This window comes from Centroberyx gerrardi, chromosome 6, assembly GCF_048128805.1.
Source record: "Centroberyx gerrardi isolate f3 chromosome 6, fCenGer3.hap1.cur.20231027, whole genome shotgun sequence".
Classification (NCBI taxonomy): domain Eukaryota; kingdom Metazoa; phylum Chordata; class Actinopteri; order Beryciformes; family Berycidae; genus Centroberyx; species Centroberyx gerrardi.
Window position 1 is genome coordinate 1,098,773 of NC_136002.1, and position 24,867 is coordinate 1,123,639.

Here is a 24,867-nt window from a genome sequence, read left to right on the forward strand (position 1 = left end):
GTTTATATCGTTTTTTTTTCTTTTCTAGTTTTTCGTCATTATGAGGCATAGCTATCTTCTGCAGCTACCAACTATTTTGGGTATAAACCCAATATAGGCTGATGGACTCAAAAAATTAGTGTAGTTTGGTTGGGGTTTATGTCCAGACTGAGTGTAAATATAGGAGTGATAGACATTACATCCAACAGAAAGTTAGTGTGATGAAGCCAGATAGGGTTATTTGATGTGTTTACATCTACACGCTACCTTTTTAAATTGTGAACATCCTAATGAGTGGTATTTTAGTCATGTGCTTTTGTATTACATGACATTGCAGATGTAGATATGATATTTTTTACTTTTGCTTCTTAGTCTCAGTAACTTAAGTTATCAAAGCTATATTTGTCTTGATGGAAGCTTGCTTCTTCCCATGTGAAGTAACTGGTAGCCTGTAAACCTAGACTCTCTGAGTGGCTTCCCAGACACTGCTGGTTAACATGGTGTAGTTACAACTACATTACATACAAATGTACTGTGCTCTGCTTCATGCCCTGTAGGTCACTAAGCTGCCAGAGAAAAGAGGAATGGAGGTTGGAAAGAGAGAGAAATAAATGAATAAACAGAGAGAGAGAAAAAAGAAAAAGACGAGGCCACAACATAGATGGAGAGAGGAAAAAACAAAAACAACAGAGTGAAAGAGTGTAAATCAGAGAGGAGGAATGCCACGGGCGTATGGATGAGCTGCAGTCCCTCATCAATGTTTCATAACCACAAAATAAAATATTCAACACACACCACCTAGAAAGAGAGAGAGACAGAGAGAGAGAGAGAGACACAGAGAGAGAGAGAGAGAGAGACATAGGTGGAGAATGGGAGAAACTACCAAGAGTCAATGGAAAAACCTGGGGGGAAAAGAGACTGAGATTATGAGGGGACGGCAGAAAAGGATGAGTGGACAAAAAGTAGAGGACAAAAGATGACAATACAAAAAAACAGACTGGGACTTTAATATGGGGAAAGAGAGAGAAAGAGAGGTACATAAGTAGTTGCTAGAGATGTGGTGAATGGGTGGAAAATGATAATTCAAAGCAAAGGGATCTTGGCTAAATTAAAGATAAATATAGCTACAGCCAATTAGCTCTCTCTCTTTCTCTCTCTGTCTCTCTCCCCCTCTCTCTATCTCTCCCTCTCCGCCCCGACCCTTATCTCCATAGCTTTAACAAGCTGTGTCTGATGCAGCATGCATAGAGTGTGTGTGTGTGTGTGTGTGTGCCCCCAAATGCTGCGGCAACTGCTGTTGTTCCTCCCTGCATTCTCCTTCCAGCCACTGCTCGCTCTCTCTCTCTCTCTCTCTCTCTCTCTCTCTCTCTCTCTCTCTCTCTCTCTCTCTCTCTCTCTCTCCGTTTTATCCTGTCAAGTCTATCTTTGAAGCTGCTTCACGGAAACACACACACACACACACACACACACACACACACACACACACTACAGTTGTCATGATTCCAACATTTTCCCTCAATACTAGTGCCGGACCAATTACCTCCAATTAGATTTTTAAAGTGTTATCAGCGGCAAAGCAGAACCCTCATGAACACCAGAAAACTGTAATTATTTATAATGTCACGACTAGTAGAGAAAAGATATGTCACATTAACAACATCAACAAAACCTCAGTGGACTTCAACCCTGTTTATCACTAATCTGTATGGAAATAAGCGCGTCTTGTGCTTTAGGGTTAGGGTGCTTTATACATTGTTCTGTTTTGACCTGACGTCTTCTATCAGAATCACATTTAGCATCCTTCCTAGTCAGGGTTGGGGAGTAACAAAAACAAAAATCTGTTACATTGCCTAAAACAATAATATATTCAGATTACAGACACTAAAAATTAGATGACTACTTTTGCAAATTTTGCAAGAGAAAGGAGAAATTCATTTAAATACTGTCAGGTGTTCTACGCCTTTATGAAATGTATTTATGAAATACATTTCCTGAAAGTTGTAATTTTTCACTTTTTCTTATCTGTACCTTTACATCTCAAATATGGCAAAGTGATTTGAAAGTAATTAAAAGTAATCAGATCCTTGGGTTGCGCTGATTACAATTTTGAACAGGTAACAAGTAACTGTAACCTACCCAACCCTATTCTTACTAAAGTACTACTACTTCATTCACTAGTTCATTAAGGGATACATAAAACACATAAAGCACAAGATTCATACTACACTGGTATGAGTATGAACTGTATACTAGAGCCACACACACATAACTGGCATGTAGGGAAACTTCATTAGCCTACGTGATACCCCGTGTGTGAAGCTTCCTTATCTCACACACGAACACACACACACACACACACACACACAAGCTTTAATTGCACTGACCTCCATTACTGACAAGAAAGGCAAGAAACTGCAGGGCAAAGAGATTACTTCCACCACAATGTGATGCTATTAAGACAAATAATGTATGCACTAACAGAGAGATGTGCACATACTGCATGTAGTAACATGCAACGAATTACAATTGAATGTTTCTTTTTTCTGTACACTGATATTTATTGATTTTTGTTTAATTACTACAAGTCATCTGTTTATTTATGATTACTTGTACTGGTACACAATATTACTTTGGCAGTGTTAGGTAGAATTGCATGTAGAGCCATAGATGCAGTAACATAGTGATTTGAATGGAATTGTATGAAGAAGAACCTCTTCCCTCTGCACTCAGACAGACAAGCAGCAGATTCCAGAGGAACATGTAGGACACCAGAGACTTCACAAACTGGCAGGATGAAGCCAGGCACCTATTCAGCTTTTTTAGCCTCGCTCTGACAGACAGACAGACAGACAGACAGACAGACTTCAACCTGTTACCAATCCATCAGCAGCTTATCCTCACTTGTGGCATCAACAAACTAAGCCAACCTCCAGACTTCCTGAAAAATTCAGCTGCCTTGTAGGGCTGTGCACAAGTCCACTATTCAGTGTGTGGTCCAAACGAATATTCAAATATTCACATTTCAAAATATTAAAAAAAATTAAAATATTCAAAATTAAAATATTCAGTGTGTGCCAGAAATGTCCAGAGGCTAAATCAGATTATGGACAAAAGCCTCACTTCCATCAGTCTCTACTCTCTTTTCTGATTGGCTAATATCTGTATGAATCATGTTGTCAATGAGGAGAGAGATTCTCTCAGTTCAAATGTTGTCCTGCTAGTTTGGCAGTTCTCCATCTTCCTGGCTGATAGAAATAGCTGGATGGAGCCATGCTGCCTTCCACTAAATCAAACTGGCCTTTAATGTATTTGATAAAGACAGAACTGCTAGTGAAAGCAGCTAGCATGAGGACAAAACGACAGAGAAATGTGGAGGGTATTTAAATGACACTGGACACCCTCTGGTGGCTGGTCTATACCTTACGGAGCCCCCAGGGGCCATTTGGTGGAAAAAAAGTTGATGTGGAAATCCATACTCTCAGTATTGGAAGCCATGAGTTCGGTTTAGTAATCTCAAAGTAACTTTTTCTGCAGCAAAAGTGGACTTTGGTTCACAAGCTGCATCAAGCCAGCCAGAGATAACTAGAATAATACCAAAATTCAGGCTACTTGGCCTTCAAAATAAAAGCATAAAATTTGCCACATTTGAAAAGAGAAAAAAAGAATACAGTACTTGGGTGTACAGAACAAGAAAAATCATATTAAATACTGCATGGAAACTGTAACAACATTGCTCTTATTGAGCTCTACATAGTTCACTCTCTAAAAATTATTTTAATGATGTACCTCATTATTTTAAAACAAGTGAAAACTAAAGGATTAAGCCCACTCACAATGAAAAAGTTCAACAAATTATATGCAAAACTAAATCAAACAATCTAAAATGACACAGCTTACCATATCGGGAAACCAGGAAACTATAAAATGAGTCTTCTACTAGCTAGCCAAACACTTCCACAAGCAGTTTGTATTGTAGAGAAATGCGAAATGGAAAAATCAATCTTCCAGAGCAACTGCAGTGAAAACTAGCATCAGCAGGATCATTAGCTGGTTACTACCACAGGCATTTTAGACATGGCAGGACCTAATGAAAATACTACAGGCTCTCTGCTGGCCCCTCTGGTGAACAGGAAAATTACAATTACAAAAGTCGAGGTCAATCCCTGCCAACAGGAATAGGGTTTTTATGACCCATTCCTGCTACCTTGGCCCAACAAATATATTTCTAGCTGCCCTGCAGTGGACCAGAGGAAACTAACTGAACACTGTTACACCATACAGCTTAGTGTTTAGTGGAAGCCGCCAGCTCACTTAAAAGTATCTATCATGTCAGCCGCTCCACCTTAAAGCAATGATGGAGATGTTCAAACTAAAATGTAATGAAATCTGATAGTCTCTCTCTCTCTCTCTCCCTGGCAAACTTTCAGACCAACACACACAGACACATTTAATTCATTCCACATTCTGTTCAATCCAAAGAACCTAGTTACCATGTTCTTTGGGTGTCTGTTAGCAAGGCAAAACCTTACACACACCTAAGCTGACCCAGCTTCTCACCTGTTCGAGGGTTGATGGTAAAGAAGTTCTGTGGGTTTCCGCTGATGATGCGGTAGCTGAGCCTGTCGGCGGTGGCGGGCATGACATCCGGGTCTTGGGCCTGGATCTGGATCACTGAAACATCCCGCGGTGAGTTCTCCGGCACCGAGGGCCGGTACAGCGGCTCCGAGGTCAGCGGGGCGTTGTCGTTAACATCCTCCACCTGGACGAAGACCTCAATGGCGGCGAACTGAGGAACCACGCCATGGTCGCTGGCGTACACCGTCAACCAATAGGAGTCCTTGGTCTCACGGTCCAGCATGTCTGTGGTGTAGATCATTCCTGGGGGAGGAAGAGAGAGAGGATTTCCATTGATTACTTGGTTAAATGAGGAGAGGAATCTGGTTGGTTTTGGGTCGAGGCACGTAAATATCATAACTGGGCTAGAATAACCTGGTAGGCTCATACTCCGATTACGAGAAACCTCACTACCATATTAAACAGGTTACTGTGGCATGGAAACATAGCCAGTGTTTTAGTTGTCAAGATACTCGACTTTTTGAAATTAGTCTGAAGCTGAAATAAGTTATTTTGGTTTAGCTTCTCTTTTATCCGCTCACCCCTTGGAGAGAGCAAGGAGCTTGGCGTTACTGCAAACCGCCTGCAAAAAAATAATCCTACACAAAGTAATGTCAAGAGAATGTTTTTCACTGCAGCCGCATGGCCAATTACTTCCATTTTCAGCAAGAAAAAAAGAGTGATTTTAGTGTGCCGCATCCCTTTAATGTTAGAAGTAATCGGAAGCAAGCAAGAAAACAGTGAGGCAAGAGAGAGAAATGAGTCTCAGAATATTAAGGGTGTAGAAGTGAGTTTCCTCTGTGCAGATGATTCGTTTTTTGTTTTTTTTCTCTGAATGCTTTGTGTTGAAGTGATGAATATCATACTGTATTCAGGCCTGCAGACAGTCTGCAGGGACCCAATGACTGACTGAATGATGCAAGAATGATGTCTGTAATTTTGAAAATGTGCCCAGTCTCTCTCACTCCTGCTATGGAGTTCCCCTGCTATCCTTCAATATGTGATAGTTTGCTTTGACATCAACAGGTTAAGCCACGACTGCAATACCTTGTTAAACAAATGGCTGTAAAAAAACTATAAATAAATGGCTGTAAAAAAAAAACAGTTTAGTTCCATGTGGAGGAAAATCCTGTCACCAGAAATCACCAGACTGAAATAATGACTAAATGACTACTTCAAAAAGACAGATGATCCAACCCTCACAAATTTAGCCTTTCCGTGTCAGCAATTATTTTGCACAGTCGGGCGTCTCGTTTTGGAATACTCTCGTCTCTTTTGAGACTCTTCGATTACAGTTAATTATTATAACACATTCACAAACCCTACATGTCTGCTATCACTCAACGCAACGCTCACCTCTCCACCAATAAAATCAAATAAACTACCTCATAAGACCTCCAAGGACCCCTATCCTGTCTCTGGTAAACCACTTTATTCCTTTAATCTAAACACACATAAAGTGTATATCCAATCCAAAGAGACTGTCTGAGACAGCGGAGTGCCTTGTAAAATGCTGTGAAAAGCCTGCAGGCTGCTTAAAGAGGGGTGGATGCTATCAAGGCCACAGCCAATCTGTTAAACACATGATCTAGTCCTGCACCGCCTCAGTAGTGGAAAGTCTAGTCAAAACCCCTGTGACCTCTGAACTTGTGTGTGTGTGTGTGTGCTCTCTTGTGGGTTGTGTGTCTCACAGTGTCAGTGCCAGTGAGAGTTTGCATTTGTCTACACCAGCCAAAACATTTGCGTGTGTGTTCTGTGGATGTGTGTGTGTGTGTGTGTGTGTGTGTGTAACTGCGTTGAGTGCACTGTTGCTGCCTTTTTATTATCCAAGACCTTAACATTGACTTGGCTTGTTGTCTAAGTGGCTGATTACTCTCTTCAATAAGCACTTCTATCCATGTTGAATCCTCCTGGGCTTTCACATATCTGCTGTTGGCTAATGCCCACACACGCACACAGACACACACACACACACACACACACACACACACACACATATCTTTACAATGTTAGTGTAAAGCTCTTAGCCCCTCCATTAGCTCACATGCTTTAGAGGAGAAGCTCATGAGATATTAAAGCTGAGTGTTGCTGCTGCCACTTTCAGAACAACTTCGGAACAGGAAGACACACCCAAGCATGATGGGAGCTATTAGCGTCCGCTGCCTTGTACACGGACATGTGTGTGTGTGTGGGTGTGTGTGTGTGTGTGTGTGTGTTGAGACAGGTGAAGTGGCAACTTGATCTGTCTGCTTTCAGAAGTGGAAGTGCTCTATTGGTAATGGAAGATTTACACTAAGCTCAGACAGAATGAAAAAGTGCGTCAGAGTCAGTGTGAATGCATGTAAAGTCAAAGGAAGGAGGTGAACAGAGCAAGATGAATGCAAATGGGTTCTCGGTGATGCAAATTGAAGCAAAGGGGTGATCGATTTTTCAATTTGAGGGAGAAATTCACCTGATTTATTCACCTTATTCCAGTAGTGAGGTCTGCATCAAGTACAGCGGTTGGACAAAATGATGAAAACATGAAAAAGGGTTTTAACTTTGAAGTAACTAAATCACAATTACAATGCAGCTGTACGGGCCGGTCTTATTAAGTTGAATGCCAATTAGCAGTATGTGTCAGCTATTAAAGAACTCTGACAATCACCACTTTAATGTGAGTTTTCAAAGCAACATGAGTCCCAACAACAACAGCACAGTCCAGGACTTGATGACAGCATACTAGGAGGACTGAAGCTGATGTTCCCATATTCCAAGATGATCCACACTGCTGGTTTCATGAACAGCAGGATGACTCCCACCATTAAAACTTTATGGGAGGTGGATTTCCACCTCCTTCATCCCTCAAAGAACTGGAGGCTTTCCCTCTTGAAGAAAGGTCCAATATCCCAGTACACTGTTCAGGATGCAGGATGACAGCAGGACCAGGAGGACTGAAGCTGTTCTACTCCTTTAGTTGATGTTTAATATTCACATATTGTTAGCTGTTTCTGTTATTCTATATATACCTGTATACTAATCAGTTTGCAATAAGAAAACTGGAACCTCAACTCCGATTCTGATCTTAAAGTGAAAACTGTAAAACACACTAGTCTTATTCCCTGCTCATGCCCATACATGTGCGCACACACACACACACACACACATGCGCACGCACACATACACAAGTGTGCATAGAAGAAGCTATTATTCATATGGTGGCAGACAGTGCTGTGTGAGTAGATATGGAAATAATATCCCCGAACTCTATCCGTCTTACTTAGCTAGAACGTACACACACACACAAACACACGCACACACACACACACACACACACACAGAGCCAGTCCAGTGAATGAAGCCATCAACAAAGGAGGGAGTTTAAGGGGGAATTATCTAGTAAGTAAGGCCAGTCTATGACGTGTTGATGCTTTCTGAGGCTTCTCCAATGACAGTGAGTGGGGGGGCGGACTCAAAACTACAGCCATCGGCCATCAGCTTCCTTTTAAAATCAGCGAAAGTGTTTTGTTGCCATTGCACTGGTGTTCCAATGAGAATTAGAAGTGATTAGGATTGAACTCTGTAAGGGTGCATATTTCCATTAAGCTTAAACATCCTTTAGTAGTATTTATCCAAAACCAAAACCGTCACTCATGCTCACACACACATTTGCATCAAATAATTTATTTAAACCTGAGTCCCGTAGCCTGACCGTCCAGCTGGTGGAAACTCTAATCCTGCTGCTGGGCTTTGATGGAACAAGCTTTCTCAAGAGTCATCCTCCATCTTCTGCACCGGACCTGAAAATCCTTCTCTTGAAAAGGGTGATCCTCGAGATCTGCGTTTTCTTTTTAAGCTGTGACCAGCAGCTAGTAGAAGTCACTCTGTCGGTCAGTCGGTCCCAAAAATGTGTGCCATTGCAGGACGCTTTTATAAAGACTCGATGAGCCTCACTGCTGCGTCACTTTGAGTTTAGCTTGGTTGGTAAAGCACTACAAACTCACCATAGACACACTAAGCCCCTATAACAATACTATATCTCAGATGTTCCCAAACTGGGGGGCGTGCCCCCTAGAGGGGGAACAGAGGAACTACAGGGGGGTGCGACATAATACCCCCCCACATTGCGTTCACATTGCGGAGCGTTTTCCACTCAAAACGCCATTATTTCCTATGGAAGGGAGCGGATTTCGCGCTCGCCGACGCGGATCGTGGATTTTGAAAATGTTCCTATATCATAAAAGGGGGGCCTGACAGTTTGACAGTCTGAACAGTCTGAAAGTTTGGGAACCACTGCTATATCTAGTGATTTTTCACTTTTTAGTCTGTATTTTAGCCAACCTTTTTTCTCTGGGTTAGATTGCTCTGTAGCCTGGATTGTTATCTGTCTTGTCAGCTTTGTGCCTATAAATGAATATATAGCCCAGAGCAGATCTTTTTGGGGCTAAGGCACACCAAAGGTCAAACCCACAACTCAAGGTACACCTACATCTAAGTGTAGTCACATATTAACACATATTACACATATACACATACACATCTTATCTTTATATTGTATTCAGAGATATTTCACACACGTGTGCACGCACATGCACACGCACACACGCACACACACACGCACACACACACACACACACACACACACATATACACACACTTCTATGAGGGGCCAATAAGCAGGATTGGCCAAATCAAATCTTGTTAATGTGAATTCAGAAATAATTATAAATCATAATATAACAGTACAAATTCTGCTGGTGTGTGCAACTAAAAAAAGGCATCAAATAGGCAGAAATGTAATAAAGTTGTCATAATTATGTAATAACAATTGATGAATGAATTCAGAACATACAGTAAATGTTAAGTGGACACAATGCCTACATATGAACCAGCATTAAATGAAACAATAGTAAGCATAAGAGCCTAAACAATCAGGGTCTTTACATGAATACAATTAAGATAATTACCATCGGATGGCGATATTAAAACGAACATCTGAATATGTGAAACAATTTCCCTTAACTGAAAATACTTCACATGGGAATGAAGGGTAAACATACCAAACAAAGCTGCAACAGGAAGAACTGGATTTGTATCAGTTATTAAATAAATATATTGCCATGTTAAGCTTAGTTTTGAGACCGCTGATACATTTCCGTCTAACAATTGATATTATCTTGCACTGGTAAAATGCACTGGAGGTCTCAAAATTCCACGGCGCACTTGACCCAGCCTGGAGGCACCGCAGTGTGCCGCAGCACGCCGTTTGAAAACCTCTGGCCTACTGTAACCTTTCTATTGCTCCAGGAGTTCAGTTACATGATTGAAGCCAAAGACTGAAGCGACAAAAACTGACATGACCGCCACCCGCCTTCTCAAGGTGCCAAGCTGGTCACAGCTTATCAAGAATTGCATGGTTTTTTTTAAATTTCGTCTCCATCTTTGGTGTTATTCCATTCATATTCCCCATTGCTGTGTTTTTGCACTGCACTTCCCAGAGATCACTTGTCAATCTGTAGGTGGCTACCTGTTCAGCCATGGTGGCAATCTAGTGACTGCTAGTGGCCCTGGATAGGAGCTTCAGGTAAATAACTAAAATCTAAATGTAATCCCTGGGGAAACATGAAGCAGGGACGAAGCACTTAAATCATTAACACTACCTTAATCTCCCGCTGCAACCATTAACCAGCTACACACACACACACACTCCCTCTCTCTCTCTCAATGCACGCTCAGACATGTGCTCATGCTGAGGTTCACTATGCAGACTATGTTATCAACACACACACACACACACACACACACACACACACAGGTACAGCGTGTCATTGTTTTTGTCCCGTGGGACCAGTGACTGTTCAAGGTTAGCTGTAATTAATTCAGATTTGCCCTGTGCTTGTTCTGTGTCTCTCTATTCATTCGTCTCTGCCTCCTTCCGGCCCCTCGGCTGCACTACAATTAATAGCTATGCACCATGCTAGAACATTGCTTTTAATAGCCTAAGTCGCTGCTTACAAGCCCGCTTTCCAATTAAGAGCCTGGAATTAACTACAAATGTCACAGGAGTGCCAGACATAAAACACAGTGGAGAGCAGAGAGAGAGACAGAGAGCCAACATCACCATCACCATCCAATCCACTTTACACAGTAAAAAGCAGAAATGAACCAGACCTGCTGGGTTGGTGCAGCTCTGCGAAAGAACTGAGTGAGATAGAATGGAAGTATGGTGAGGACATTGACATCCATCTTATTTAAAAAGGCCTGAGCGATGAGCCATCTGATTCATACCCCAAGCCCTCCCGTACTAGTCTAAGGTCACTCCTTACAGAAGATAGCCTGGATGGGCTCAGATGACCAGGCTTTGGTTTATCTTGAGTGATCTTCCAGGCATTCCCTGGAAAATAAATCAACACTTCTAAGCAATTTTAGGCTGGCTTAAACATATTTCCTTTCTTTGAATGAAGCCAACCTAAATACCCATCAGTCAGCTGGACTAGACCTTGGTGGGAGAACTAGTGCAATTTTGGAGAACCAAGACGATGTGTCATCATGTTATGTTTGTACTTTGTGTTCTAGACCTGTAGACAAATTCCCATGTGTACTTTTGAAGTACAAAAACTGCTGAGTACTCCAGGGTATACTGGGATTACAGACTGCGTTTACATGGGCAGCAATAGTCCGACTATTGTCCTATTGTCCTCTAAATTAGACAATATTCTGATTAAGCGGTTTACATGGGTTGTTTATGGAACTATTCCATTCATATTCCTGTTTACATGCTGCGGAGCATAGTCCGATTAATGGGACGAAGGAGTGGTCACTGGAGCACATGGACACTTTAATTTATTACCTTTATTGAAGGTGCAAACAGACTAATGTTTCTATGCTCACAGCATGGTGAGTTTCAGCCTCACCCCCAAAATGCTGGTGTTTTCTTGTGTCAGGCGTCTTTTTCCTCTGTAAACAAGTTCGCTCAGATGAAGTTGTATATATGTCTAAAATGTCCTTCAATAATGCAACAAAAATTGAAATACTCCACGTCTTAATGTGATTATGCTTACGACGACCTTATTTGGGTTAAGGTAATCAGAAAATGCTGTTTACATGGCAATTTCAGACTATGGTCTTAATCTTCTTAATCTCTTTGGGTTATGGTTAATTAAAGTCGAACTTGGTATCAGCAGTGAAAAAGTGGCAGCGGTGCATCCCAATGGCTGCACAATTAATCATGTACATTATTTCCATATAACAGAATTTCAGTTTCCGCATTTAATAACTGTCGACTTTGAAGTTTTGCTTTTCTCAGGTGACACTGGTGAATGAATTTTCTTAGTGGGCCAAATTCCAACAAATTTGTCTTTTGCAATTGTGACCCTGTTAAGTGAAACAGTTCCATATTTGGCTCCTGGTACCAGTTTTGTCAACCAGATTTTAGGTGGATTGGGATCCAGTTCAAGTGGTGGTGGAATGTTTGATGCAGCTGTTTGACTCCAACTGCTGTAGCCCACTGCCAAGAGCTAGCCTAGCTTGCCTAGCTGCACTAGCAAGATTGTTATCTGAAAATGCAACTCAGATCACAAAGCGGGGCTGCAACACTGACGTCACCTTACAAATTTCTGGGTAATATCGTTCAAATTTTTCAGCTACCTCATGCTGCCATTTGAAGTCACAACGTGCAAAATTGCCTAGTGTAGCTTTAACAATTTTAATCTGTACGTATATGCCCTCTGCTGGTAACACTCAAATGGAATTTTTGCTTGCAGAACACATTTGTATTGAATGTTTATCAAATTCAATATTGAATACAATATTTCGCAATTGTATTTAAATAGTACGGAAGTATTTTGGTTATCGCGACAACACATGCACAGATAAGACCAAACTTTGCCATAGAGACGACCAGTCGATTCAGTCAGTGAATCTCCATTATTATTTAGTGTGGTTCGCATTCATGCTCACAATATTAGGCTAAATAATCAAGGTTAGCATTTTAGCCATAACGGTGCAGCCCGATTCACCCCAGACTAGAGCTGAAGTCAGCCCTGGCGTGAAGCACTTCCTCCTGGCTGGCCTGAGGGCTGCTGGGTATCTGGGGAAGTGGATTTCAACAAGGCTGACCGAGAGTCTTGGACTTAATTGGGAATTAGGAGAAGATTAATTAAGGCTGTGATTAGCATTTCCACTAATCCAAGAGAGTGGAGGCCCTTTGTAATTCACTAGACATGCATTATCTCCCATAGCTGCCTACTCCAAAGTCGGTTTGCTTTCTATAGCTAGAGACAAATGCATTCAATTTGTAATATTGCTGCATGTAAACTAACTAACTAAACACACACACACACACACACACACACACACACACACACACATACACACGTATTATGAATGCATACATCATTAGAGTCCTCCATGTGATCATCCTTTAATGAAGTCCAAACGGTCCATGCGGTGCATACCAACCAACCACATCTCAGCATCTCATCTGCTGTTCCCTTTACCGCTTAAATATTCCTTCACACATACACATATGAGCTATGCATTTTTACATGTACATGACTTGATGGTGGTGATGGGATGTAGCCTACATATGTCAAATTACCGCAAGGTCTATCTGCGTCAGACCGGTTGAAACACGCCTCTCTGAACAAAGGTGGCTTCAAAGGAGCGAGTCATGCAAAGAAAGGAAAGAAAGCTCAGAGCTCGCTATCCCTCTGATGCTCCTGTCAATACAGAGGGGAGGATTTGTCCAAGTGAACTGCCACAAAGCGCTCTGTACTCTGCTGACCAGGTCAAAACCGAACCCTTTTTCCCCCAGAAAATGTAAACCCCACCGCACTATTTCCTTGTCGGTGAGGAAAAAAGCAATTCCCTCAAGAAAAGAGGGAGAGGGAGGAGAGACAGTAAAGAGTGAGTGGGTAAGTGGAGTGAAAAGGCCAGATGGGAGAGGAAGGTGGGGTCAGCAGGTCATACGTAGGGCTTTGGTTTGAAGCCAGAGCGCTAAACTCCAGGGATAACTGATGAAATGCACTGCCTGGGAAATGGTACGGAGAGGCTGAGGAATGTACAGACACGGACATGAACAATACACACCACAGAGAGAGAGAGACAGGGAGGATCTTACTGCAAACACACCTGCATGCACACACAACTAGATGAAAGCAAAAATGAATAAAAACAGTGCGCACATAGAAAATCCCGCGGCGACTTCAAATAGAAAGCGTAGCCAACTGACGTGAACAGGTTTCATTGTGTGCATACTTTATAACGAGGCTGTAGTCGAGTCCAAGTCGAGTCCAAGACCAGGTCCAAAGGGGGTTGGGACCAAGTCAAGACCGAGACCAGAGCAAGTCAAGTCCTATTCCAGACCGAGACCAAAAAAGGCAAAAAACAGTGTACATGTCTTTATATCGCAATATTTTACACAATATTGAATATCGCTTGGCTATTAACATTATTAATAGCGTAGAAATTTAATGTAATTTAGCAGAAATAAAATTAAATTTAAAAAAAAAAATGGCAATAATATTGTATATCGCGATATTTTGGTGGGACAGTATCGCAATATAAAATTTCGGATATCGCCCAACCTTCGTTTGTGGCCCATCCCATGCACGGGTGTCTACAGATGAAGTCGTAAATTGTTTGTTTGTGTGTTGGGGATATAATAAACCAAGGTGGACCATATGGAGAAAAACAGGAAAAAGTTGAGTCAACATCCAACAGTAGCCAAGACCAAGACAAGTCCAAGCTATCAGAAAATTCAATTACTACAGCGCTGTTTTTTAATCTGCACAAGTAAGCACAAGATTGATTTTGCCCTGTTTGTTGAGTGCTGATCACTTTCTGGATTGATATTTGTTCCTGGTCTGGACAGACAGACAGGAGCAGGTAAAAACCAGAACCAGGAGCAAACTAAATGAGAAGGACGACCTAAGGACAAAGCAATGATTAACAGTCATATGAGAAAAGCCAGGGCAGACAGATAACAGAGTGTGTGCGTGCGTGTGTGTGTGTGTGTGTGTGTGTGTGTGTGTTGGGGGGGTTACGTCTCAGACGCTTCCATTAGTCATGTCTGCTTATGTGTCTGTTGCAGACAGACCTATAGTCCTGGTAAGAGGCCCTGGTGAGGCCCAAGGTGAGGCTAGCAGCCACAGAGCAGGGACGCCACAGCAATGGAGAAAAGCAGTAAGAAAATAACAAACAGTAAAGCTAAACTTTCTTTGCGGCTTTACGGATGCCAGCTACCTCAGCTTGAGCTTAGATGACAGCTCATCAAGATGAGTGACAAGTGCTGGGGTGTAAACTTGACCCACTGTTGGGGAGGAGGGCAGGACTAATAATACCAGGGAATATGCAGGTTTCAGAAAGTTACATTGAAGAGTTTTTAAAACTTTTTTAATGCTACCTGGAGTTGGATTCAAGACCAATCAAACAACCAAAATAAAGAAACAAAAAGCAAAACAGACTGTCCAATGGAATATAACTGATGAAAGTTTAAAAACTATAAATGGGCAGAATAAGAAAAAGGACACCGGGAATTTAAATAATGAAAAAAAGCGTGAAATGTCATTCAGGACAAACATTCAGGTTGTACCAGGCTGGTTTCACCCCGTTACACAGAGAGAGAGTCTTTCTCTACACCACAGTCAGCTTTTTATCTCTGCTGCCTCATTCATCATTCAGAGAAGGCCAGAGGAGAGGAGAGAGAACGAGCTAGAAACCACAGAGAGAGAGAGAGAGAGAGAGAGAGAGAGTAATGGCTGCAGCATGGAACTTTCAGCAAACTGGTATATAGTGCTAAAGCATGATAGCACACACACACACACACGCACACACACACACACACACGCACACACACACACACACACACTCACTAGGCCCTACATCAGTAAATTAGCCATATCTTTCTATGGAGTTTAGTGAGGTAATGAAGGAAAGCAGAGTGATTGCATTGAGAGGGATGAGCGGAGGTGTTAGAGGTCAGGAGGTTGCGGAGGGGCGGCCATGTTGAGGCTGTTAGCGAAAATGAGCAGCCGAAAGACTTTATCAGGCTGTTGTTAAGCTGGCCTCTAAGGGTTATAATGAGTCCTGAGCCGGTCCTTCAGCTATGAGCAGGGATTAGCACCTGAGACCCTGCAGGTAAAACCCTCATTAGCCAGCTAGCATGATAGCGATAAGGCGCTGCGCTACAGCGTGGGGGAACCCAAGACCTGGAGGAGAAGACTCTGTTAGCATGAATGCTAAAGCAGTGTGAGAACACAGCTGGTGAGCGGAAGTAAAGGTTAGCCTATGAATACTAGAAGAGGTTACTCCACTGGACTCCTTTTCTTGATGCTCCTCTACTTCATGGTGCTTCATTACAGGTTTGGTTAAGAAGAAGACGAAGAAGCAACCTCAAAATGAACTAGTTACTCCTGCACTACTCAGGTTAAAGGGGCAGTTAACAGGGATGCTGGTCGCTCGATCGTAGCACCATCCTCCATCGTTGAGAAGTTTAAAATATGGGCAGAAATCTCAAATCAGCACCTGGCCAAGTAGTGGTTGAATCAACAACCCTATCAACCCCGCAGAAATTTTATGGTCATTTTGTTCTTCAAAACAGTAAAAATCTGAATTATTTCACCTTTAAATATTAAGGAGCTATAGACAGCTAGCTCGGGCATTAGCAAAGCAAACCATTGACTACAAAAGAACCTTACAATGTTCTTCTAAAACATGATCTTAAAAGAACCACAAGGGACTGCCACATACTGTGTGTGTATGTGTGTGTTCCAAAGGGGGGAGTAAAGGAGGGAGGGAGAAAGAAGGAAGGGAGGAAAAGAAGGACTGGATATATAGTTATGAGTACAAGTGAAATTTCTTAAGTGATAACGATAAACATTTTCCACTTGAATTTTGCCATTTCCATTCAGCTTTTCTAATTTGTGTCTCCCTGTTCATCTGTTCAGCCTCTTCTTCTCCACTCCTGGCCTTATTTATTCATCTCTTTCCCATCAGAGGGGGCCCATCAATGACGAAGCAGAGATGGAGAGAAGAGGAGCAATAGATGCTGCTGGGATCTGGGGGTGATGAAGTGTTGGACTGTGGCTATAATTTGTTTAAGGCCCTCTGCCTCTTTCCTACATCTCTGACAACTACCAGTTAATGCGAGGCTGGGGACTCAGGGCTGCCGCCTCCTTAGTTATCATCCAAGACTAAGAAAAAAGATGTCACATGTGGCTTGTTTCTAATAATACTTCTGAGTGTCGGCCAACGCAAGATGGGAATTCAGTGATGTTGCTTCATTTGTAAAGGGGAAGCTGTCAAGGACTGGAGCTAGTCTGAAGCTGCTGCAGGGAGGCAGGCTGAGGTGTGGGTGGAAAACACACCATGAAGGAAGACATGCAGATATCATGGTACATTCCAGAACAAAGCAACAGTAAACACGTCATCCCCCGCCAATTATGTAATAATGTCTCCCTCTGGGCCAATCAAGAATGAATGTCAGCTTGTTTTGACCTGTGAATGTACCCAATCTCTAACGAACAAACCAACCAACCAACCAATCAATGAACAAACCAATCAACGAAACAACCAATCAACGAACAAACCAACAAATGAACACATCAAAGAACCAATCCATGAACAAACAAACCAATTTACGAACCAATCAACCAAAGATCCAACCAAACAACCAACCAATCAACAAACAAACCAACCAATGAATGAACCAACGAACAAACCGACCAACCAACGAGGAATCTGACAATATATTGAAATTCAATATATCGAAATGCAAGAAAAGTATTGTGCAGTGGAAAAATAAATTGCGATATTAGCTCCATTTTCTTCTGCTGTAGTAATCACAAATGAGACAGCTTGCCCATCACAATTTCACAATGTCTCCACTGAAATTATATTATTTGCGCTTGAAATTGTTAACATTCTAGCAAGCCAATGCCATTGCTAGAAAGATTTGTGGCTCAGGAATAAACATAATTCTGCACCGTCATACTTTATTGTTATTGAACTTATACCTTCTACATCGTGGTTATATTGAATCGTGAACCCCATATCGCTTATCAAATTGTATCGTGAGATAAGCCTATTGTCCCATCCCTACAACCAACCCATCAACAAATGAACCAACCAATGAACAAACCAACCCACCAACCAACCAGCCAGCGAGCCAGCCAACCAACAAACAAATGAATCACCAAATGAACAAACCAATGAATGTACCAACCAACCAACAGATGAACTAGCCAGAGATCGGTCCAACAAAAACTTGTCAGTATGTGACTTTCCGGCCAAATCAGAGTCCACAGTGAACTTCAAGAAACAGGTTACGAAATTATAAGTAACTATTCAGAATGAAGCCCGCTCCCAGCAGGCGAGGACGTGGAGGTGGTGCGGATTGCAGGGTCAGAGGTGGCCAGCTCTACCGCTCTTAATGAAATGTTAGATACAGCAAGCCAGCCTCCAGAGACCCACACATTCATGTTTCAGAGAGGATGGTGGAGGAAGAGGCAAAGAAAGGAGATAGAGAAAACATAGAGAGCTGGTCAAGCTGCTTCTTCTGCCTGTATGTCTTTGTTTCTTCATGCATATATCCGGCAAATAAATCATGTCTGTAAACTGTGTTCCTGCATGTGTGTGCATGTGTGTGTGTGCATATGCATGTGTGTCAATGTTTACGAGTTTATAGGGCTGTAAATTCCAGACATCTGCCTCATTTAAGTACAGACAGACACACACCAACACACACACACACACACGCCTTGTCCGACCTCGTTCAATGGGTGGGTGTGGGTGGGGGTGGGGGATTTAGAGGGTCCTGTCCAATGACAAATTTATTGTGAAAGCCAATAAAAAGGAAGGAAAACATGAGCCATAATTAAATGCCACACCGTTAAGAGACCGTCTGTTACTGTATGACAGTACACAATAGTATACAGCAGACCACACAGTACAGATATTAACACATCCATATTGGACATTTACACATTTGTATGTACTGTATATTTTTCAATAATAAAAGAGATAATAAAAGACTTTGAAAAAAAAAACATTCTGCCACAATCACATTTCAGTGTTAATCCTTGAGATCCTGTTCGGTCATCGCTGCGGTGTTTACCGTTGATGTTTCAGATGGCTGTAGACTTGGGTGATATCCATAATTTCATATTGCAATACTGTCCTGCCAAAATATCTCTTTTTCTTCCAAAGATATCTCTATTTCTTCCAAATTACATCAAATGTAATATTCAATACCGCGGGAAATATCGCGATATTCACGAAATATCGCAAATTCCGATATTCGATAATATCGATAGCTGAAAATTTTTTGCTAATCAAACCACTGTAGCTGTTCTGGAAATATCTCAACATGATCATGACTGCAGATCCCTGGACTAGACCAGTGGTTCTCAACGTGGGGTCCGAGGACCACCAGGGGTCCTTGAGAGGGTTCCAGGGGGTCCCCAGCAAATTCAGAAATTGTTAAACTTCACCATTATTTCAATTAGAGAATGTAGAAGAATGACTATTTTGATCATTGTTTCATTGTTATCGCTCTAACTACAATACAGACAGTCATGGAATTCTGGACAAAATCATATTCAAAAAATCTCATCTCATCAAATGGGGGTCCGTGGCCCTCATGTGGACTACATTAGGGGTCCTTGATATGAAAAGGTTTTATCAGATCACATTTTATCAAATTTTTTTCAGCTTTCACTGTAGCTCGTCGCCATGTTGACGTAATTTGATGTAAGAGTGAATCATCTTTCACAGTCACTAAAGATAACTAAAACATACACACACCAGTAGGACACCCTCAAGGCTGCATTCCTAGCTGCAGATGACATATTCATAAAATTCAATCCCCTGCCACTGAAACAAGAGGGAAGAGGAAGAGAAGCAAGAGGAGGAGGGGCAAGAGGAAGAGGAAAAAGAGGAAGAGGAGGAGGTAGGAGTCATAAGTCTTCCCTCAAATTTACAATGATTCCCCTCTCTCCTCTGGCCATGTGCCTTCACATATATATCGCACACACACACACACACACACACACACACCATGTCCTAAGGCAGAATGCAGTACATCTGTCTCCCTCTCTTTCTCTATTATCTCTATTTTATCTTGCCTTTGCTTCTTTTCATTGTCTCTCCTTCCATCCCACCTCTCTTTTCCTCTTCATTTACTCTCTATCCATTCCACAGCTAACACCTCCCCCCCATTTCTCATCTGCCTTTTTCATCCCATTCCCTTCACACACACACACACACACACACACACACACACCCTGTTCATTGTCTCGGATCACCTCCTCCATCTCTCTCTCGCTCTCTTTCTATCCATCCATCCTTCTTTTCTTCTCCTTCACCTGACCTCAGTTCCTAAGTTCTGAATGTAATTGGCCTGAGAGCTGATTGGTGGTCCCAACGTTAATTACCCATTGTCACGGTGACAGGCGTTTTGATTTGTGGGGGGTGATTAAATAGAATTAAATTGGGAACCATGTTGGAATAAGCCTGTGGTTCCTGATTAACCGCAGGCACAGAATCACCTCACCAGTTAGCCTACAGACTGGGAACACTGGGAATACTGGGAATACTGGCAATCAAGGAAGGACAAGCCTAGAGGGTCTATGGCAACAATGGAAAAGCAGGGACACTGGGCTCTGACTGGCTGGGATTATGTCACCATACGTTTATGGTACCGATGGAAAGGCAGGAGCAGGGACGCTGGGCTGTGATTGGCCGGAATTCTGTCACCAGGGTCTGAAATTAACCAGCCACTTCTTTGCACCGTAAGAATTGAGGCAGAAAAACATGCAGAAAACGTTCCAGTCAGATCCACAGTCCTTAAAATGTTTATAGTATCTTATTTATTATTGACATGACTCACATTTCCCCCGATTCGGTTTGAACAATTATGTCCCCGTTATTAGTCACAACATTTGAAATTTAGTCTGAAAACTTGAATTCGGGGGTTAAAGCAAAAAAAAACATATCTCATAACCGGCAAAATTTTTACATAAAATAGCTATGACCAGTAGAGAAAAAAAGCTGCATTCTATTGCAGGTTTGACCAGTTCAAGCCCTGTTTTCAATATTTTAAATAAAATAGATAATCTATTATTCTTTTTTTTTTTAGAAGTTTTTACCTTTGAGAAAACAAACCCTCCAAAAAAGTTTATGATACCGATGGAAAGGCAGGGATGCTGCGCTCTGATTGGCTGGGATTATGTCACCATAATGAGTTGCATGCTAGTGTGTGTGTGGGAGTGTGAGAGTGAGAGAGAGAGATAGCGATCAAGAGAGTGAATAAGAGTGATGTGTTGTGTTTCTCTGTTTTTGAAGATTTGTTTGTATGTGTGCGTATCCAAAACACACACACACACACACACACACACAACACAAACACACACTTGTGCGCACAATCCTATCCCGCACATCCCACAGTCCCAGCATGCACTTTTCCGGCCCTTTCTTCCTCCATTGGTCCTGTGGGCAGAGCCTCCAGCCCATTCTTTTCTTTAACTGTCAATCATCTCAGGGGGGCATCGGCAACCCCCTTCACATCCTGTCAGAGAAAAAACTGAATGTGTGTGTGTGTGTGTGTTGGGCGGCTGGGGGGGGGGCAGGCACATTTGGAAAAACAAACTTTCTACTACAAACTACTGTTCATCTCAGCTTTCAGATGGTAGATACTACTTGAAAATACTGTTCACTTAAGCTTTTATTTATATAGCCCTTTATCACAAGCATGTCTCAAAGGGCTTAACATACCTTATACCAGGCCTATTCAACTGCCGGCCGCGAATAATGGACATTTTTGCCACAATAAATCCTTCAAACCAGCAGAGCGCTCCTGTGTAATGTAAACTTGATCCTGTTCTACATACTCCGGTACGGTAGGTGCAGTGTTGCCAACTTGGCCCGCCCTGGCGACTTTATTTCTCAAAAGCGACTAGCGACAAATCTGGCGACTTTTTCTGACCATGGGAAGCAATGTTAAAGTGTTGAATCCCAAAGCATTTGGCAATAAATTTGTACGGCTGATGCCGGTTTTCTCTACTTGCCTGTCTATTCCAGAGAGGTCTGACGATCACACCGCTTCCCACACACAGTGTAGCCCCCCTCCCTCCGCTGAGAGCAGGGACTGTAGGATAGAGTCCACTTGTAATTTCTACCAGCGTACGCCGAAACTGGCCCGGGTGGGCGGAGTCAGCACTTATATTAAAACGGGCTACGCCGCAGCGTGCATAACAAGTGCAGCATTATATATTGATATGCAAATTATCATATGACATCATCAATGTCACTATCAACACTGAAGAAAAGAAAAGTTAATGCCGAAAATCGTCAATTCAGCAGCGACTGGACTGAGAAATATGTGTAAATAAAGAAAAAGAAAAAAATAAAGAAAATGAAATTAAGCACTTGGCCTAATTACTTAAAGAATACCTATTTATTTTCTTTTTTAATTTATGATTAGGCTACTTTTGCAATGTAGCGAAATAAAAGTTTTGAAAATGTGGTGGCGTGTTGTGTCAAGTGTACATACATAATGAAATGAAATGTCCGGCCCCAGGCCCTTAGCTTTCTGACAATGTGGCCCCCTGAACAATATAGTTGAATAGCCCTGCCTTATACCATGGTCTGGGTGAATACTCGATTCTGATTGGCTGCAGGGTGTCCATTAATTCCTGATAATGGACACCTACTAGTAGTTCCAGTGAAACTGTTTGTTCACTGTATCAGCCTGTATCTAAAATGAGTAACCATAGCAACAGGGACGCAGTCAAAGCCTCCATTTACAATTACCGACAGTACACATGCTCTATCATTTGTTCGTGAAAATCTTGATATTGATTTGGGGACAATGGCATGGCTGGATAGCTAGCTAGTCTTGTTGTTAAACATACTGTCAAATTATATTTACTGTTTGTCAACCGTACGCAATGTTATTGACTTTGAATCTTGCTAGCATAACATTAGCTTTCTGGCTCATAGCTGAGCCAAAGGGTTCTATGAGCTGAGCGGACTAGAAATATCTCCTGTTGCCAAGTTGTATCTAAGGTTCGTCCTATTTACTGGAGTAGTGAACAACATTTATGGGATGGTAATGATTGTTCCAGGTATTAGTCAAACCCTCAGGTGTTACCAGGGAAACTGAGTTATGGCTTGTGAAAAACTTTAGATTTTGATTACAAAACGCATGAAAATATAAATTAATGGTCTTAATTTTTTGTTCTTTGGCAAGTGACCATGGTATAAGCGGGATAATGCCCTTCGAGGTGTCCATAATCAGGAATTAATGGCCTCCCCTTCCTGATAATGGACACCTCGTCGGGCATTATCCCTTACATAAACCATACTACATACTACATCAAACACCCTGACGGGCAATTTAGAGCCTCCAATTCACACAACATGGAGAGAACATACAAACTCCACACAGATTGCTTGTGGAAGTGTTTGGCTAGCTAGTAAAAAATTCATTGGCAGCTCCCTGGCTTCCTGATAAGGTAAATTGTGTCATTTTACAACATTAGATTGTTTGATTTAGGTTTTGCATATTGTTTGTTGGACTTATTCGCTCGTTGTTTGGTTGAGGATATAATGTTAGTGCAGTACGCCTTGCTAAGTGTCTGCTAGCAGTAATGTTAGTTAAATTGTAGCACACCTGATTGTATTACTAGTTAGGATTATGATTGTGACTTCTGTGTTTTGCCTATTATACTTGAATGAATGAATGAATGAAATTTTATTTTCGTGTCATGCCAAATCAATGGCCCATCCTTGAATTGTATTGACTGTTGCCATGTGTGACATTGCTAGCGTAATAAACTTAATTCATTGTTGCACAGTAGCTTGCTTATTGCTGTTCATTCATTGATTGAAGCCATTAGCCAACTAAAAACACTGTCCTAATTAATTTACCATTAATATTTGGAACATTTGATCATTAATTAAAATTTATGAGACTGATTTAAATAACTGCTGTTGTATCAACATACATCATTTGCCATGATGCTCACAGCTGGCAAGCATGTACATGTAACTAGTGCTAAGATAGTTTTTACTTGGTGTTTAAACAGCTCATTCTAAATGAGTCCTTTAGCAGGATATCAGTCATTATCCAGAACACTGTGCATGTAAACCAGGGGCCTCAAACCATGTGCCATGGAGTGCCAAGAGTCTCACATAGTGACCTCACAAAACCTAACAATGGCAACCAGTGTGGGGTTATGTAAACATATGCTGCCAACAATTTCAACACGTTTAGTAGGCTGTAACAGTGGGAAGTATGGGAAAGAAATGGGCTACTAACATTTACGTTTTTCTCTCAAGAAGAACGCACTGTTATAATGAATACATATGAGCAATACAAAAACATTGTAACAACAAAAAGTAAGCTAATGCTGGGGCCAAGGCTAGAGAGGACTGCAGGAGGAAAATTGCAGAGTGTAAATGCGTCAATAAATAGGCTTATCACTGCCCGTCATAAAGGCACAGCAGGAGTATTCATTGATACAATTTCCTGTCGTCACATTGAGGCTGTGAAAAGATTTTCTGTTCCTAAAGTCCACCTCATGTTCCCCAGGGCTGCGGTGTCGGGAATATAGTTGCAATCTATTGCACCAATCAGTCTTGGGAATCCTATGAAAAAATTTCAGCACACTTAACAGTAAGTTCCAATCATTGTTGGTAACTGCAGTCAACAAATGTAAGCTATTTAATAGAAGCCCTCTTTAAGGCTATAGCCAGAGTGGACAAATGGCCTCAAAATGCTGCAAACATTTATTATAGATGTAGGGTAATTGTTGCTATAAAGTTTATTTAAAAATGTCCATGGGATCCTCTAGGAATGGATCCAGAGTTGATTGGTGAGTTGGGTCCATTAGCCTGAACACAACCTGCTCTGAAGCAGGTTAGGTGTGCGGCCTAAGTTACCATGGTGATGAACCCCACTTAAAAGTGAGCCACTGTCGTGAGACCGAAAAGCCAGGGTTAAGCCCAAAGTTCGCTCACTAACCCACTAAACTGGCTTCGTGAGACTGGCCCCTGGTGTAGTGTTTGACTGGAATGAAAACCTGCATTCTCGGCGCTCCACGGCAAATGTTCTGACACCCCTGATGTAAACACACTCAATAATTCATACCATGACAGAGGAAGTCAGCCACTCAGCACTACAGCACCCTGCCTGCCTCTCAAACCCACCAACCACACCAACTGTGGGAAAACAACGTCCTGGCAGGAACCTTGACTTCCCCAACCCATGGCCCTGCCGGCTGTGCCACCAGG

The 24,867-nt window shown here is 42.0% G+C and overlaps 1 protein-coding gene across 5 annotated transcripts in view; it reads right to left on the reverse strand.

Moving 5' to 3' along the window:
• The window catches only part of fat3a (FAT atypical cadherin 3a), a 126,901-nt gene that overhangs the window by 84,033 nt on the left and 18,001 nt on the right, over positions 1-24,867 (reverse strand). For all 5 annotated transcript variants that reach the window (XM_071905366.2, XM_071905365.2, XM_078284096.1 and 2 more), the window contains exon 2: positions 4,537-4,857. In XM_071905366.2, the coding sequence (XP_071761467.1) occupies positions 4,537-4,857 (321 nt within the window). The remainder of the gene's footprint in view (positions 1-4,536; positions 4,858-24,867) is intronic.